The sequence below is a fragment of the Xiphophorus couchianus genome, chromosome 12 (genome assembly GCF_001444195.1).
Source record: "Xiphophorus couchianus chromosome 12, X_couchianus-1.0, whole genome shotgun sequence".
Taxonomy (NCBI): domain Eukaryota; kingdom Metazoa; phylum Chordata; class Actinopteri; order Cyprinodontiformes; family Poeciliidae; genus Xiphophorus; species Xiphophorus couchianus.
In genome coordinates, this window is record NC_040239.1 from 20,563,582 (window position 1) to 20,582,229 (window position 18,648).

Genomic DNA, 18,648 nt, shown 5'->3' on the forward strand with positions numbered 1-18,648 from the left:
CTAAAGAACAATTTGCACCAAGATCAATTGTTTCATGCCCCCAGCAAGACGAAACATTGATGCAACTCTGTATAGAAATACATTATAGCTTACTGGAATGATGCCACAACAAATGCAGGCTGTAATCACTGTCTAACAAACCACAGTGCTTGACGTTATAAGGGTCGTAGAACAATTTTATATGACTTATGGTTTATTAATGCTCTATTTTTTTCCCTGTCTTTACCTATTTTTAAGCAAACACATTGACCACAATAGCTAGTTTCCACAAGGGGAAAACTAGCCACAATTTCTCCTTTGAGGGGAAAGGACTTACGAAGTAAATAAAAACATTTTTTTTAAAAGTAATTATTTTTCCTGGGGTTCTTACACCCCAAGGTTCTTCTGGATACTAATGTTGTATAGTTAATGGCAAGGACAGTATCTATAATGAAACCATTCTTTTGTCATTGACACAAAACGCCATTTTTCAAGGTGTAACTCAATTATTTTTTTGTCTCCAATCTGATTGGAAAAGAAAATAAGCAAAGACTGGGCAGATTTTGTTTTGTTGGCCGTGAGGATTGCACTCGATCGTCCAGCTCTGACCTCAAGTCATCACTCATGCACAGTGATAAAATTGCAATTCTGTCTGACTTATTTTTTTTTCAAGACTCAATTAAAATATTAAGCAAAAACTTGGGAAGGAATTTTATAGTGTTGAAAAGCAGCGTTAATAATAAAGGATACAATCAGGAGAAGAATTTTCATTTACGAAGTTGATTAACGGCGAGGCAACAATGGGATGTTTGTGAACCCAGCTGGAGTGGGTCGTACTTCATAAATGGAGGCATTCAACAGCAGTTAAGTGTGTTTGCTTGAAGCTTTCTCTGAATGAAGAGCAATGCCCTGCTGCGTACATGCGGAGTGCTTTAATTGTTGCACTGCTTGTGGACGCCTCTCGTTCACCTCTTCATTGTTGAGCGGCAGAAACACAGTGTATACAGCAGGAGCACTTATTCATTTTTTCCAAGAATTTAAAGTCGGTTTGAGTTTCTTGAATCAGGCTTTGCCAAAACAACCAAACCCTCTCGCTGTTTGGATCATCATGTGGAATTTGAAAAAGGTCTGAAATTGTCTCAGATTGCTGTTTACCTTTTCAAATTTTTGCCCATCTCTTGAAAAGGCTTTTGTTCTGTGAAGGAATAGATAGATGGAAGAGGAGCAGAGAGAGATAAATATTGACATTTTACATTGTGTTTCTAAGTGGAAAGGGCAAACAGTTCAAATTATGTTGCTGAAAAGTGTCAAACTCTCTTTTAGTGTATTAAAACTGTATAAGAATTCTTGACAGAAAAATGTTTTTTATCATTTATATTTTCCTTGACCTCTTCTGTTAACATCTGTGCTGCTGATTCTTTGATCCAAACTTTTGTTTTCAGACTCCTGGTAAATTTCCGTCTTCATTCCCGCATTGCCCTCAAGAAGCCAAACAACCAATCAATCACTTCATTATTTTTGTTGTGTTCTAGGTAGTTTTTCTGTCAATAGCAGTACTTTAAAAAATCCTATTGAGAATGATGGTAATTATAATTGTTTGACTTTCATCCAAAAGCCTCTACTGGGCATATGCCACCATCACTGTCTTAGAGGTCACATGTACCCAGGAAAAACAAACAAACAAAAAATTATATACTTAGCCTTTGCATATGAGTCATTATTTTTCTCAATGATTGAGTTATTTGAGAAATTATAGAAACAAATACTTGTAAAAATACTAAATCTCATGTACTGTAGCGGGTTGGGGACCAGAACCTCTCATGAATTGCTGAAATCCAGAAATACTTGAGACAGCTCATATCTGCCTATGTTTTCTAGATCGAACAACAAAAATACCTTAAAAGTCATTCATATACTCAATGGAAACCATCTTTTCACTACCACAGAATCTAAGATTTACAATCTACATTATCTCTGCTTTTGAAGTCATTCAGCACTAACAAAAATGAATGATGCTCCTGAGGTGGGCATGGGTCAAAGTTTAAAAACTACATCTTTCTGATGCAGAAGATGTGAGCTGCTCGATTCCTCTCCATATTGTCATTATGAATAAACACCAGCCACTAGTGTCTCAAATCAAAATTGCTGACATTTGACAAGCAAAAAATCTTTCCGATTATATAAACAATATCTTAGCAGTGACTCCTCTCACTTCAGGATGACACAGGGACAAATTTACAAGACCAATTTTAACTGAGGTTACACATACAGGTATGTGCTTTACAGGATTTTTTGCCCACACAATATATATATACATATATATATATATATTTTTTTTTTTCAGAAACATAATTTCCTTTAGCAAATGAATTAACACAAAGTTTTACATTTTTATAGCCGCCGGAGGGAAACTTAAAGTGTGAATCAAACATAAACCGGAGGTGCGCTTTTATTTTGAAAGGAGAGCGCCGTAACTTGTGCTGTCGCTCACATTAAGATCGAGGGCAGACTGACTTTACTGCCATTTCCGAAGAGGCGGCCAGCTTTACCGCATTGATAGACTCCGATGCTGGCTGTCGGCTAATATCTAACACTTCTGATAATGCTGACACTGCTGCAGGAGCACTAACAATGTCATTTAAAATATTCATTGCCTCTGTGAGTCGCTGCCGCTCAGCTCTTTTTCTATCCGTGAAAACCCGCCTTCTCCTGCCTTGGGTCCAATCAGAAACTGAAATTTTAAGTTAACTTCCGTTGCAACCAAACTGTGAGAGAGTTTGATATGTGTAAGAGAGTTTGTAAGTTTTGGCCCTTGGGACCTCTCATACATAAGTGATGGTAATTTACCCAACTTGTTGTTTTTTGTGTATCTTTAGGTCAAAACTCATGAGTGTGATGATAATAAGGTTAAACTAAAAGCTGTGCAAAGTAATATTTGTAGAGTTTTAGCAAACTATGTCAAAGTTAATCAGAAAAGAGACATAAGAAACATCAGTGAAACAGTTTAAGCCAGAAAACATGCAGCCAGTTGGACCATTGAAGAAAAGACCTTGTATGTATATGTGTGTGGGTATTTATATACATATTAACACAGTTAGTCTTTAATTTGGTGTTGCTCCAATCAGATTGTGGTCTCTGCTGAATCACTGAGGTGTTTATGTATCCATATTTTGTGTACCTGTGTTTCCCTGGAGTCTCATGTTCTCATGGATAAAATGTTTGCTTTCAAAGGCATGCCATCTTTTGCTGGTGTCTGTCCAACTTCATTGGTTAGATTAACCTCTGCTGCATGTAGTTTAAGTGGCAACATTAGGCTGTGTGAATGAGATTTGTAGTCGCGACACGCCAGTAATATACTTGCATTGCACAATCATTACATTCAGTTTGTTTGGATGTTAAAGAGACCATGTTAACAATACACACGAAGGTCACCTGTGGCTGACAAAAGCTCTGCTTTATTTACAGTAAAGAGGTAAATGAAGCCAAGTAAACTCAACATTGTTACTCATTAATTTCAAGGAAACTACTACACCCACTGAAACCCCTGTGGCTTTTAGGTAAAACCAGTCACAGAATGCAGAGGTTGACTTTTAGCCTGCTTCTGGTGATGTCTGGCTGGTTGTACGTCTTCCTGAGTCTGATTCCTCTCTTTGGTACGTCATTCAGTTGTTGTTTTCGCTGTGAATTTCTAGTTGCTAGCTAGCAGCACCCTGTGGATGTGTGCTGCCGTGCCCCTGGCTGCAGTTCAGACACTCACCCTGAATATGTCTTTCTTTTTTTTTTCTTTTTTCTTCCAGGCAGTGAGGTGGGGGTAGCGTTGGGGGTGTTTACCATGCAGTGGAACTGCCTGCATCCCAGCTTGTCTGCCTTACCCCCAGACTCAGACCAGAAAGACTGGGGGAGGGAGGGAAGGAGTACTGCATCTTTCTTTCTTTCATTCCCTCCCTCTCTACCTCCTTCTTCAAATTTCCCCCTTCCTCCACTCTCACTTTTATATTTCTTGTCTTCGCCTGCCCTCTAAAGGCCAAAGGGCTTCGTGCTCTGTATGTAAATGTGTGTGTGTGGCCGCCAGGCTGCATCTGGCGGCTGCATCAGCCAGTGGCTTTTTCTCAGCATGTGAATTCTTCCTCTCACTGCTGTAGCTTCACAACTTAGGGTATTTTTCATCACATTCATGCACACACACTTAAAGGACGGTGTAATTACCCTATGCTCTCATGTACTCCCTCAGGTGTTATATTTATCACCGCTGGAGCATTTCTGACACCCAGCACCAATACCTGGATTCACTACAGTCACCATTCTTGCACCAAATACACTTCCTCAGGCATATAGCACTATGTATACATTTATAACTAAGTCAAATGATCTAATCTATAGTTATGCTTAAGTACGATGTTTGCTCCATTAGCATATAGTTGGAGTTACATTCCCTGAAGCTTATGAGTCTGTGATTTCTGTTTTCTGTAATAAGCCACAACAAGAAAGCAAGTTGATATTTAAAAGAATAAAAAGAGAAAATAAAGAACCAGCATGAAGGCAAATAACACAAATTGTGGTTGGAGCTATCCAGTTAGCTTTCAGGCAGACAGATTCTACAAAGAGCCTTACAAACCGAGCCCAGGGCCGTGCTGCAGGGACGCCTTCCCACCCCTCCTTCGCGCTCCAGTGTCAGACCTCTGATTGGAGCCTGTCTGTCAACTGGGTTTGACATGACGACGGCGGGGGGAACTCTGGGAAACCGGGTTGCATTTCTTTATCTCCTGGATCTGCTGCAAAGAAAACAGAGCTGTTCTGGAGACATGGCAGACAGTAAAACTAATAACACCGGAGCAGCGTATCGTTATTTCTGATTTTCTGTCACCTGTGATTTTCACCGGGACACACCAAGAGGTAACTTTTGGTGCAAGACGTATTGATTAAAATAAAAAGTGTAAAAAGTTAAACGGTAATGTTGCTCCCTGTGAGATCTCTTTTCAAAAGCAGGTTTAGAGCAGAGTTTGTCCACCAAGTACTGTGATTAATCCAGTTTTTTTTTGGAGTTTTGTTTGGAGGAAATCTACATTTTAGTGGATCCTCCCATAGTGCGTAATGTTTTAGTTAACGTCACACAGCCACTCCTCCTGATTGAGAGCAGTATCGACACCGACTCCTGCTGATGCTGAAGACAGCTTGTTACAGAAACCTGGTGATTATGTCCCGCTGTGAACAACCTCACTCTCCCTCTCACACTCTCACATCACTCCCTAACCTCTGCCTTTCTCTTGTGGCCACTTTGATCAAATTTGCACTCTCACGTCCTTGACTGCTGCCCCCAACCACTGACCCTTGTATTTAAAATATCCACGCTTATGTAAATGTTTATGTAGATTAATGCCACAATTTATGCTGATTGGTTTTTTGCCCATTCAGATTTGAAAGACTAAAAGGTAGACAAGCACTTACCTTCTGTTGGGAGCTCTCACAAATAATCTTAAGAGCCGAAATGTACCAATCAGAAATTTGGTGCCCATTTCCGATCTCATTTCTGATTTTTGTGAAGCACCGACCTTCTGATACCAGGTCTTCTTTAAGAACTATTAAGAGAATTAAACCTCTTAGCTTGAGCAGCCATCAATTATTTTTATTACTGGCAGAGGCGACATCCATCCAAGAATTTGTTATTTAAAGCAGATTTCAACTAATTTAAAACAAGGACCAAATGATTGCCAGTTTAACATCGTATGCTGTGTTGACCATTACTAAACCCTATAAATCACAATAACCCTGTGGTTCTCAATGTGTGGGAGGAATGTTGAAGGCAACCTTACTGGTATAAAATTTTTTATGATTACTTTTAAATATATGTAATTTTACAGATTCACATTTCCTGCATGACGGTAACCTATTAGTAACCTCTCAGAGGTCATGGCAGTAACAGAGGTTGGCGGTAACTGCTGGAGGTCCACTCATGACGGGTTCTGACAAGTAAAGTGTTTCCCGGCAACAGCTATGCAGAGTACCGCGGGAGGAGTTTATGCCTTCAATCAATTTGGAGTCAAAAGTGCCGTCTCACATGAAAAGGCACAGGTACAGCATCCTCCTGAGTAATGATGACGCTGCGTTGCTGTTTCACGCTGCATAAATGTTGCAAACACGCAAGAGACATAAAAAGAGACGAAGACGGATACTTGCCAGTAAAAAGCAGAGATTTGTTATTTTTGTGTAGTAAACATAACTTGACATTTGTCTCCATTAAGTCAATGCAGCTATAAAATATTGTGCTTTGTTGATTTCTTGGGCTTCTGTGCAAAAGTGAATTGCAATCATTTTACTTGTTGTTTTAAAAATTTAACATATTTGTTTGTATCCATGCTTGTTTTAAAACGACCTCGAACAAAAACAGAGTCATGGTACAAAAAAAAATTATTAAAACTAAAAAGTGACGACGTAAAAGAAACAGAAACTCATATTTTACATAATTACTATCGTTGTTTCAAGTATATACGGATTTAGTGTAATTTAAATAGTTATTTCCGTTCTCACTCATTAATTTTCTACATTAGTCTGTTTTGAACAGCTAAAATCATATAATGGAATACAGGAAACATTTTATGAGTTGGTGAGAGATCTAGGATGGTAAAAAATAAATCTAATAGTATGCACAAAAAACTGGGTTTTAGAAATCATAGATCTTAAGTGATCATACATTTAGTTATTTTGTTTAACTAGTAAAACTGTTTAAACTTTTATTGTTTTATGAAAAGAACTGTTTCTACTTTATTTTTAGAAGACAATCAGAAATGGAAATCAGCAAAACAGTTACTTTCTTTTTGACACAAAAGAAGCTGAGGGGGAAAAAAATTAAACTTGTTTCTGTTGGTGGGTACAACCTCAACGGTTTAAGAACCACCGTGCTGAAGAAAACCTTTCTGTTGTAGCTGTTTAACAATAAGAACAAAATGTGTGAATAGATGTTGAAACAACACCTGTATATTCTATGAAGACCTGTCAGCCGTTCATTCAGGCCGTAAAAAAACATCACTTTGCTGGATGGTTTCCATTTCCTACGTTTGTAGTTTAGCAACGTTTTCCAGGTATATCAAGGAACTGCCTTGGGGTGTTTCATCAAACTGGCGGAGGAGTAAAACCGATACGCAACCGATTTCAGTAGATAGTAGAATTTGTACATTGGAAGCATTTACAAATGACAAAGTTAAGTGTGTACATTCTCCAGGGGTAACATACAGAAAATGAGTTTAGGGCGTTCGCTGTTGACCAGATTGTCAAAGTTTTGACCAGCTGAACAAGATGTTAAGAATTCTGAGTTATTTTGTTAGTTTTACAAATATTTTTTTATCAAAATGCCAGCAAGAAGGCCCAGTATGTATGGTTTATCCTTTTGTTATAACAAACAATCATCCCTTCTTTCTAGTTTCACACTTCCTCCAACCCCACAGTGTCTGTCAAACTGCAAATAAGTGCCAGCAGTGTAATCAAGCAGCCCTTCAGCTGTGAGCGTGTCATACGGAGCCTCCACAGAGCCGTAAACCTGCTCATAAGTGGTAGTAGCATCGCCAAGGTTGAACAGTCAAGTGCCATCAAAAGCAGTTTGCTATAGAAATGGGTCTATCTGAAAGCAAACAAAGGGCTCACTCCCAACTCGACCCGCTCTGTAGACTAAATGTGCGCGGGCCTGTCTGACGCTGGAAAATGGCTTTCAGCCTGAATAGAGAGCAGAGAAACAAGGTGGTAAATGTCAGCATCAGAACTTTGCTTGCTTTGTGAGGGAGAGCAGAAAGTGTTGCATTCAGCACCGACTGTCACCGCAAGCTGAATGCATCGCAGCAGCGCCGGAAGGGGAAAGTCAAGGTCGGTGGAGACGTTTTGAATGGTATACAATTAAAGCCATACATTAAGTGTTTATTTTTACACTTATTTTTACTGTATTAATGGAGAACTTTGCCAGCGCTGTTGACTTCCTCGTTAAATTTCCAACAAGGCACATTTTTCCGACGTCGAACTCGAGGTCCACTGCGACTCGGCGGCTCCTTGTGTCTGCGTCGACACTTACAGCAGTGCATCAAAAAAAAAAAAAAAGAGAGAAAAGCTGAGCCTCCGTCAGGTCACTAACCCTCTGCGCCTTTAACACAAACACAAAGTGACCTGCCAGTCACCGAGCTAAGGCGAAGTGTCAGCTGAAGTTAGCGCTGAAGTGAGCTAATAGGCCCGTCTGGCGCTGAGGGCCAGTGGGAAAACAGCTGTTCATTTAAGCCTTCCACTTCTCACACTCTGCGTTTGGATGAGAGCGCGAGTTTGTCTCACGGAGCGAATGTATTTGTGCGTGCCACCCATTCCTGTTACCTTGTCCTGCCGCTGACCCGTGTCGTGTCTCTTCCGCCTTATTTGATAATGATGCCGCAGACTAAGGTAACTTGGCTGCAAATCTGTTTCGTCTGTTATCACCGAGGCTTAAACTTGCTGCTAACATTGGAATCATTAACCTCCACGTTTAAGGTCAGTGCGCGACTTTGAAATTTTGAAATTTGGGCGCTGTGCCGTGGCTTACCTTAAATGACCTACCAATATTTCTTTAATGCTTTGCGCTTTGATGTTTCTTACAGCCTTTTTACTTGCAAAGGTATTTATATCCCTTCAACGTTTTCATATTTTGTCACGTCGGAACCACAAACTTAATTTACCGGGACTTTATACGTTTTAAGATGGTGTTTTTTATTTATTCTTTTTTAAAAATATGCAAATCTTGTAAGTTATACTTTTCCAAAGCTGTTATTTTATGTATATAATGTACTTACAAATTAAATAGTCGTCCTGAAGTTTCTTTCTTCTTTGCACCATATTAATAATGTGGTGCTTTATAAAGCATATCACCCAACAAAACACTCTGTTCTTCTTACTTTCAAGCATTAGCTTCAGATTAATTTATCTTTCTAGTGTTTCTATAAAACAGGCCCACCGTGGGACTGTCGGTGTATCCTGTCACATTGTTTGAAGCCTGGTCTTAGCACTGTCTGATCTTACCCTGGATGTCTCTGTCTCCCTCAGGCTCGGTTCTTCTCCAGCAGACCGACAGAGACGGACAGACTCCACTGGATCTGGTCTCTGTACCGAGTCAGAGGGAGGAGCTCCTCCGCAGCGCTCAGGTCAGAGATTCAGTCCGCACGAACAAAGACAAAACTGAGGTTTTGAACCTTCCTCTCCTCGAGGCTGGATCTAGTCTGCTGGGCCATCTCATTTTCTCCTACCAGTTGGAAAGGGGTCTGCCTGGCCTCACACAGTCGGGGAACAGACCCCAGACCCTGGTCTACAAGCTAGTCGCTGCGTTGGAGAAACACTCCCTTCAGAAAGTCACTTCGGACTGGACAGATCAGCGGGCAGTGAGGCTGGCGGAAGACATGGAGACATTGTTGAGGCTCAGTCGAGGAGAGCACAAAGAACAGGTGTCTGCGGCTGCCAAGGAATGCAGAGGAGAAAACACGGTTTTCCTGATGGAAACACTGAAGAACCTACAGGCTCGTGGCAAGGCACTAGTTGCTGATTTGTAAGAAAAGATTGATAGGGTGGAAAAAATTGCACATCATGTCATTGAGGGTTTTCCATAATGATGCAATCCCCCATATCCACTGGAAATGGTTTGTGCATATCAGTATACTGTCATTTCTACACTGATAACTTGCTTTAAAAAATTATAGTCTGTGTTTTGTCAGGTTATTTGACTTGACATATATTTTTCAAACATTTTGTGAATGTAAAAGTATTTATTTTTGAATATTTCCAGCCTCATATGAACACTAACATTTCCACCTCCAGTTTCACTTTTAACTTGCTACTTTCCCTGTTTTTAATAAATCTGTTTTGTCATACAGATTTTTTTAAGAACTGTATAAAGTGCAAAAAAAACGTTCCAATTGGAACTCAGTCATTAAAAACCTTAAATATTTAAGAAAATTTCAATAAAAATTAAAGATGTTTGGTTTTAACAAGCTTCTTCATCAGCTACTGTTACTCGGTTATTAATAGAACCAAAATGAGAAAACAACTATGTGAAAACATGTAATACCTTTTAATGTGCTCCTCCTGCTGTGTGGAAATCCCCTTATTTAAACAATTTGCTGAGCTTGTTCCAGAAAGCAGCGCCTGGCAGATGGGTGTTGGTACTAAGACCTAAAAATGACGGCCTTATGTAAATGTGACTGTGAAGAACGAACCTCCTTAAAGTTGTCTGGAATCTTTATTTAAGATAGTTTACAGATCAGATGTTTTCATTTATGCTATCTCTCTTTTTGATACTGCGTTAGCTCTGTAAAGTATATATCTTTTTTACTTTATTCATGTCAGACAGTAAAAATGAGATGAGAAAAAGTGAGAAACTTTAAAGCACCGGCATAAATAAACGGTGCATATATATTTTATGATTTTTTTTTTCTCTCTGTCCTCATTCTAGGTCTCATAAAATAGCTTAGGTGTAGCCATAAACTCTGCTAAAAAAGAACAAAGTGACGGCTCCACAAGTGGATTTTCTTTATTAGAGTGCCACTGCAAAGAAGTTGGCAAAGTTGTTCTGGTGCTCGAAACCTATGCATACATTTTAAGTATTTTCCAGCCCCACATTATGGGAAAGTAAATATATTTGTAGTTCCCAGAGTTATTTTTCTATCCCAATGTCGGATAATTGCATCCATCTACCTGTTAAATGGGACATATGCAAAATTCAACTTTGTATCCTTAAAGTACGTTTTATTTTGAAAAAAAGTTAGGATTAGGGTTTTCTCTATGCCCAATTATGTATTTTTTTTAAATTGCATCACAGTATTTGCTGTTGAAATGGGAGGAAGGCAAATCAAGCCAGAAGTGTGTCAATAATATCCACACAAAGGGAAGTTGCTAAAAAATATTTAATTGAAAGTTTTTGTTTCACTATTTTTGACCCAAAATAAGCCACATTTATCAGATGATTATCATTACTTAAATTAGAGGTATACAACATATTATGCCCTTCCTTCCAGCTGTCATGTCTGTAAATCTTGTTGGTTGTAAAGAGACACACAGAGATGATGTCACAAGCAGAAGATTTTGCAGGCAGACAAGACAAATATTTAAAAAAATAAAAATAAATCAAGGCAGGCAATACACCTACTTTACAGTATTATTACCAGAACATCGACAGGCATACTGTATAAAATACAACCATACATTAATCAGTTAGCTATGTACAGTATTCTTTAAAAAATAAATAGTCTCATTCAAATAAAAGTGCTTCTCTTTCTTTGACAGCTATCAGCCCAATACATTCTTCTTATACATTTTCTCTCTACATGATACAAAAATCACACTTTGGTTTGCTGGTCAACGCAGCCAAAACCTTAAACTAAACAAAAAGGGACATTTGGATGCATTACCGCACAACACTCACAAATCTGCAACGCACAGTCGCGAACAAATTAGTTGATACCCCAAGTGAAGATTTGAAAAAAGCCAGATTTATTTTCTTTTTTCTATTGCAGCAACATCATTATCTAACAGTGCAAATATTTTTAAAAATCCAACCTTAAATTTGATTACTTTTATTTATTTAGTGGGGCTAAGAAATAATTTTTGTAAACTCACAAATGGCAAAGTAATTGGCAACACTGGTACAAATACTTAAGAAACAGGACAACACATTAAAGCAGCAAATGAAAACTACAAAACTGGAGAAACGACTGTAAAAGAATTTAATGGCTACAGGTTGATGTGAGCATAATTTATTAAGAAACCAAACGGGTTGTGACAATAATTAAAGGTCTGTCAGTCATGGGAGGCATTAATAATGAAAACTACGATCTAAATAATTGCATACGAACTTAACTCAGCTTTTCTATCTGTGCTAGCTTGTAATATTATTGGGTTATGCGGCTGGGTACTAAAGCACTAAACATTTAAATGGGTGATCATGTTTTTCTTATACATTCTCCAAGAAAAAGTAATTAAAACTTCTGAGAATGTATTTTTCATCCTGAAAAATTACTGAAGTCTGAAAATGGACCTGGAGACATACAGTGGTTCATTTATCACCATGTTGTTTTTTATTTGTTTCTTTTTTTAAAAAGAAGCTACGTATTGAATTTTTTAGTGTTGATTTCTCAGGTAACTCCTGATTTCTGCAAACAGACAAGCATGGAAAATAAAACCATTCAATTGGTCTACATTTTAAACTTCTACCTTGTGGAGATCAACTTATATCCGTCTTACATAAAAGGCATGTCGTCTTGATTTTTCTGTTTTTGTAGAGTTGACAAAATACGACAAGTCATATTTATGCCCCAGAAAACAGCAAGTGATCAATTACTAAGTAGGGTTTCTTATCATCTCTGATCAATTTAAAACTTATAAGCATATGTTTTAAAAATGGTTTAGGTACATCTATTTACTAGGAACTGTTAGAGAAGGTACTGATTTCTTAATATAGCATTTTCCCCACTAAAGATTTTTTTTTTCCTGTGTGAGATTATCCTGTTGCGATAAAAGAAATTAAGGCTTTTTATACTCAGTACTAGGGGTGTCAACAAATGGTACAGGCGCTGTTGCAGTAAAAACAAGTGTCACGTATTCAAGCAGTTCATCGGGCAAAACAAAAACGCCATCCCCTCGAGTAACAAGTTTGTGGCAAAGAAAAGTTTATTACTGCTTCCCAAATGGATCAGACGATAAAATCATTTATCGGAGAATGGAAACAAACTTATGAAGTAGAGCGGAGCTTCAAAAGGTGGAAGGCGGCGGCACAGAGACAGACAGATGAGGGGAGAAGACGACACTAGATGCAGTGAGCCGGGGTTTTACAGACTTAAAGACAGTCAGACAAAGAAGTGGAGGCAGTGGGAAATGGAGGCAGGGATCAATAGGATGAGACAGGACCTCCTCAAACATAGCTTGTGCTGTGATCTTTCAAGAGAAGCTCTACAAGAAGCCCAAGAGACCATCCCTTCAGACAGGGTCGCAACCCTGCTTACTGACGAATGAGGAAACCGCAGAGAGAGCAAACGGGGAAAGCATGACGGGAAGTGTGTTTTGAAATAGGATAAAACACATGCACACACACGCCGACACACACACACAAATATTCCTCCATCCCTGACATCTCAGGCCTAAGTCCCCTCAGAGCCTTGTCTTGTCACACAATGACTTACTGCTCATCAAGCATCTCCACAAAGTCAACACCGAAAAACAGCTGGTGCCTCTGCTGCAGCACACACCCAGACACACACACACACACACACACACACGCGCACCCCATCGAATCTGAGTGTCAGTCTAGAGCTGGAGGGGAGATGCAACTGTACCACACACTGACGCTGGGAGAATCTTTGATTGCATAAACGTGTATATGCAAACACTCCTCTGTAAATACACAGGGCGCACATACGCGCCCGTGTCTCTGGAAGGGCTGATCAAAGTTGAGCTGTGGGCACAGGAGGTGGGGCAGATGGAGAGGGCGGCCAGCCCGGGGCGCAGCATCATAGAGAGCATGTTTGCATGTCTGCTTGTGTGTTTGCGTGGCGGGCGTGGGCGTGTGTGTGTGCTTGGTTGAGAGGGAGAAACTGTTCCTGCTCAAATATGACACTCTGTTGTTTTATCTGCGAGCAAGTAGTTACAGTGTGCAAGACTTCCTACCAGAGATGCCTTCTTTCTCTCTTCCCTCCTGAGAGGGAGAAAGAGAGGCTGGGGCTCTTTGTGTCGGCGTGCGTGCCCGTGCTGTAGAAGTGCGCCTCGTGTGTAAGCGCTTTCATGTGTGGCCGCCAAGGCAAACACACAGGGAGATGAGAGGGAAAGAGACCGGCCTTTCAAACAAGATTAGGGCTGTGCCTGCCTAAAGGCCTGCCTGCTCGATGACACTCTGCATAGACCGGGTGACATCTATATAAGCACAGCGACAGCAGGCCCAGTCTGCAGCGCCTCCTCACTGAGAAGGTGTCGTACTGACTGACTGATGACGCTGACAGGGTTAAACTGCACACTTTCTAGAGATCCAATGCGCCAAATGATCAAACTTGTTCCTACTCATTGGTTTAGTGACTAAAAAAGGAACTCACGGCCTGTTGGTCCAGATTTGTTTTCACAATTGCATCTTGATAAATTAGAATATTATGTTGTTAAAACTTGTGTTATTTTATTGCAGTATTTTTGGCTCCAAAGGGCAAATTGTTCCAAGTTCATTACCTACAGTAAAATATTTCTTGGTTTGGTTTAAAAAATTATAGAAGACTAATTACAAAAGTTTTTTTTTTTGATACTGTAATAGCGACCCTTCAGCTTCAACTGTTGGATCTGGAGTCTCTTCTTAGATTGTCTAAGGGGCCCGGCGAATTTGCTGACCAATCGAGCACAGTGATATCGTGGTTATTAAAGCAGATATTGGTACTTTTGGCAGTGTAGGCTGTTACCGAGTCCTGCTGGAAAATAAAAACCAGACTTAAGAGGTTTGGTGTCAATCTAAAATGTAAAACCCATCTAATGTGCCCCCATCTAAGAAGAGATCTGCAGCCCACACTCAGCAACAGTCCAGTCCTTTGATTTCTTCATCAAGGTAAGACGCTTCTGACATTGTCTCTGGTTCTGGAGTGGCTTAACACACAGGGTGACCATTTCCTGGATACATCTGTGCATGGTGGCTCTCAGGGTTCTCGGTAGAGCCAGCGTTTTAATAATATTTTAATTTACCGAGATGCGCTTGTTTGTAAAGAAACATGTCTGGAGCCTACAGACGAAATCTGCCTGCTAATTTAGATAGCAACAACACAAATTACTGCCAGCAAAACATTAAATCATCAAAACATTCAAGAGGAGATCAAAAATAAGGATGTAATAGTATAAAAAACAATTAGAAAATAGAAACATTTCACCAAAAGTGTTTCAAAGCTATATAGTACAAGCTAAAGAAATGTCGAGAATGATCGTTTAAGGCCTGGATTTATATTTATGTAAATCTAAATAGTATCAATTATCTACAAATAATTTAACGGTAACCTGTTTGACTACTGTGGCAAGCACACACACTCCCAGAGGGAAGGACACAGCAGCTCAGATGGCTGATATAAAAAGGACTCAATATATAATGTGTACAATACAATAATAATAATAATAATAATGAGTTAAAGGTTTCTTGAAGTCGATGCTCATATAAAATTATATTTAGAGAAAGTGTAAAGCCTACTGACAGGAGAAATGAAGTTTAACAAAATAAAGCAGGATATAAATAGAAGAAGGATGGTTCAGCCCAGGCTTTGCTTCTCAGCGTCCAGCATCCAACCAGCAGGAAAAGAAATGAAGGAGAGAGGAGTCCGTGGGCGGATGCAGTGATCTACCCGGGGTTGTTTTTCTTCCTTTTATTTGGACTGGGATTGGGATCCAGTTTCAGCTGTTGGTACTGCACCTGTTAAAACACACATACACACACCAGTCGGTCAGGTGGAGAGAGCAAAGGATGCTTGAACAGCACAGAGGCCCTCCAGAGGCTCCGGTCCAGCTGTGTGGAACGGCGGCCTCGGGGAAGGGATTACACACTGATTACAACGCGTACGCACAGATGCAGACATGTACGCGCTTCAAAAGCACTGAAGGGGAGCACTGTTGTTGCAAAAGGTCCACATATGCTCATGCAACAAAAACACACACAGATGTGCAGCAGTGGCCTACAGGAGGGGATCAGACAGACAAACAAAGAACAGGGCGAGGTCCCGTGGGACAGATTGGACAGCCAGCAGTCATCCCAGCAGAGAAACGAGAAAGGATGCTCTATAAAATGTTACTAACAATACCTTACAGATTAGAATATTAACTATCAATAACCCCATGTTCTGACCTGATCCCAAAGGGATTTTTTTAAGATGTTTGAACTATTTATTGCACAATGTGCAAATAAACATCCACGTCATCTTTATGGCTGCACCAACGCAGTTAAACAGCCAATTAATGAGAGTTTTCATTCCTCTAAAAATATCTGTTTATGTTCCCTTTTCCATGCAGGCTTCCAAAGGCTTGACCTTCAATTCTGCCTTGAAGGCTTATGTAAACATGAAGGATTCTGTGGTTTTGGCCTTTAAGCTTTTTCTCTGACTATAACAGGCTGTGTAGTGAATATATAGTTATAAAAAAAACAAAAACAAAACAAGCTAAATCAAATTAAACTTTTCCTGTTTCATGGCAATTAGGGTAACCAAAATTATTTTGATTTGCAAAATACCAGAACAATGAGAGAGAGGTTATAATGGAAGCCATAACTTCCCAAGAAACAAAAACAACATAAAAAGCCAGATTAGTCTACAAATTAATTCATGATCAAAGACCTTTTTCTATGGACATGTGTCTCTTGGACTGATAAAACTAAAACTGAAACATTTTGTCATATGTACCATTGTTGCATTAAGAGGAAAAAGAGGGACATTTCCAAGTCTAATAACACCAACACAACTTTCAGCAGCATCACGGCACAGGACTGTTTTGCTGTAGTAGGTACTGGAGTACATTGAGAAACAAAATGGCGTTACAAGGAAAGAACATTATGTAAAATTACTGAAGCAGCATCTCAAGGTACAAGCTAGGATTTAAATAGACAGTGACATTGAGCATAGAGCCACTAAGTTACAAATTTAGGAGTGATCAAAGTCCTGACCTCATCCAACAAAAAATATGTGCATGGAACCGAAAAGGTGTGTGTGAGTAAAGCAAACGTCAAAACCTGAGTCGGTTACAGCAGGTCTTTTGAGAGAACGTCAACCTATTGTGAGAAGTTCATGTAAGGATCCCAAAAACATTTGACCAGAGTCATTCAGCTTAAATGATCATTGTACAAACATAAAGGACATGCATGTAAACTCCATATTTGAAGAATACCTGAAACCTATTTAAAATTAAATCTTTTTTTATCCTGGAATTGAGCAAATGCAAATAATTTAGATAATTCTAACTCCCCTAAAACATTAAGAACCTTGACTAATTTAATGTTAGACAAGTCAATGAGGAAAAAAAATGTATTTGACTTCTTAAGTGTATAGAAATACAGAGAAAAACAAAATCACTGAATATATTGCCAGTTGAAATCTGCATAATGTTGAAACCAAATACTGCATGTACTACAAATGTAAGTATACCCCATCAGCTTATTAAAGCTAACTTAACTTGCACAGGCCTTTCATTCCATTTCCTCCACATGATCACAACTGAATGCAGCAGCTGTCTGCTCCGTGCCAGCGCTGGAAGCACTCAGTTGATGACCCAACACTCAATAAACTAGAAACAAAGTGCTCAGTGCAGGATTGTGGAGGAATTAGTAGATTTATGTCTCTCGGAGGTATACCCAATTATCTGCAGGCTTTAAGATCATCAAATGCACATGAATAAATTACTGACACTGCCAAGGAAGAAAAGCTAAACTGTCATTCTTAACTAGTGGGATACTGGGTTTTGTTATTGTTTGTAACTCACCGAGGGACTGCTTTCTAAGAAAAGAGGTGGCCTGTATCCACAGCTTTGAAACAATTAAATTGGTGTAACTTCATTTAGTTTAAACACATGATTGCATATGAGTGATTCTAGAAGAAAATGATGCAAAGGCTTTTATGGAAAAGAAGCTATTCTGGTCAGATGAGACTAAAGTGGAAGATTTTGGCCTGGATAAAAAATGTTATGTTTGCAAACCACTGTGAGCACACTCAAAACTCTCTGTGAAAACACTCTGTGTTGTAGGACACCTTTCCTCTCCAAGAACAGGTCAGTTGATCAGATATTATGGGAAAATTAAGCGGCTAATTGAAGATCAAAACCTGTTAGAAACAGGAAAAGGCTTGAGGTGGTGGAAGTTCACTTTCTAGTAAGACATTGACCTAAACATGTAACCAGAGCCACATTGGAATGGCTTTGATGAAAACATGAAGAATAAAAATTTTTAAAAGCTTGAAAACCATGCATAAATTAGCTTCCACTTCTCAATTATTTGCGATTTTGGTCAAAAATAATACACCGTGGTTGTAATGTAATGTAAAAAGATTGAATTGCTGACTTAAAAACAAAACAATATTTTGGAAACTCTACTACTTCACACCTTCACATGAACTTCAACACTGTCAGTGGAAAGAGTTACACATTTTTCCAACATGACATTATTTCCCAACTGATGTAAAACTTAGATCCTAGAAAAAAACCTGTTCTGACCTGAAAGTGATGGGTACTGTAAATAAACGCCACAGCCGCAGTGGCTGAGCAGCTAAAGGCTGTCACTGGCAACCATTCGCTTTTCAGACATCTACAAACATGCAGCAGCAAGCTCACACAGATTCCAGAAATTGACAAGCAGTAGCCACTGAATCAGAATACTAATAGAAAAAAACAGACTTAACAGACTCGGCACCAAAGAGCCAGAATCGTCTGAGAATTCTCTCCTAAGTTGACGTACTACAGGCTACTCTGTTTGTCTGACTGACTGACACCTTCTCTGATTCTTCAGGCAGACAGCAAACTCACATCAGTAACGTTTCACTGTTTTGTCTCATGGTGGCTCTATCTACTGTGGACGACAAGAGGAGTGTCTTAGCACCGGCTGGGAACAAGCCTTTATCATCGCTCTTGTACTAGCTCATTCTGACGGTTCAATAAAGCCTTCCGGTCCTGAAATGCACAAACCCTACATGTAGCAGG

The 18,648-nt window shown here is 39.4% G+C and overlaps 2 protein-coding genes across 7 annotated transcripts in view; one reads left to right on the forward strand and one right to left on the reverse strand.

Moving 5' to 3' along the window:
- Nucleotides 1-10,391, forward strand: part of slf1 (SMC5/6 complex localization factor 1) — a 38,739-nt gene extending 28,348 nt beyond the window's left edge. Inside the window, exons 18-20 of one of the 3 annotated variants that reach the window (XR_003597592.1) lie at nt 3,777-5,167; nt 5,838-6,048; nt 9,025-9,155. Coding sequence is in view for 1 of the 3 variants with exons in the window: in XM_028033959.1 (XP_027889760.1) it covers nt 9,025-9,524 (500 nt within the window). In the remaining 2 variants the exon portion in view is untranslated. Of the gene's footprint in view, nt 1-3,776; nt 6,049-9,024 lie in introns of all 3 variants that reach the window. The other 2 variants (XR_003597591.1, XM_028033959.1) reach the window with 2 other exon arrangements.
- A 469-nt stretch (nt 10,392-10,860) lies between these two features.
- LOC114154655 (multiple C2 and transmembrane domain-containing protein 1) overlaps nt 10,861-18,648 on the reverse strand; it is a 151,086-nt gene continuing 143,298 nt past the window's right edge. For all 4 annotated transcript variants that reach the window (XM_028033956.1, XM_028033957.1, XM_028033955.1 and 1 more), the window contains one exon: nt 10,861-15,388. In XM_028033956.1, coding sequence (XP_027889757.1) covers nt 15,317-15,388 — 72 coding nt within the window. In that variant the 3' untranslated portion in view covers nt 10,861-15,316. The remainder of the gene's footprint in view (nt 15,389-18,648) is intronic.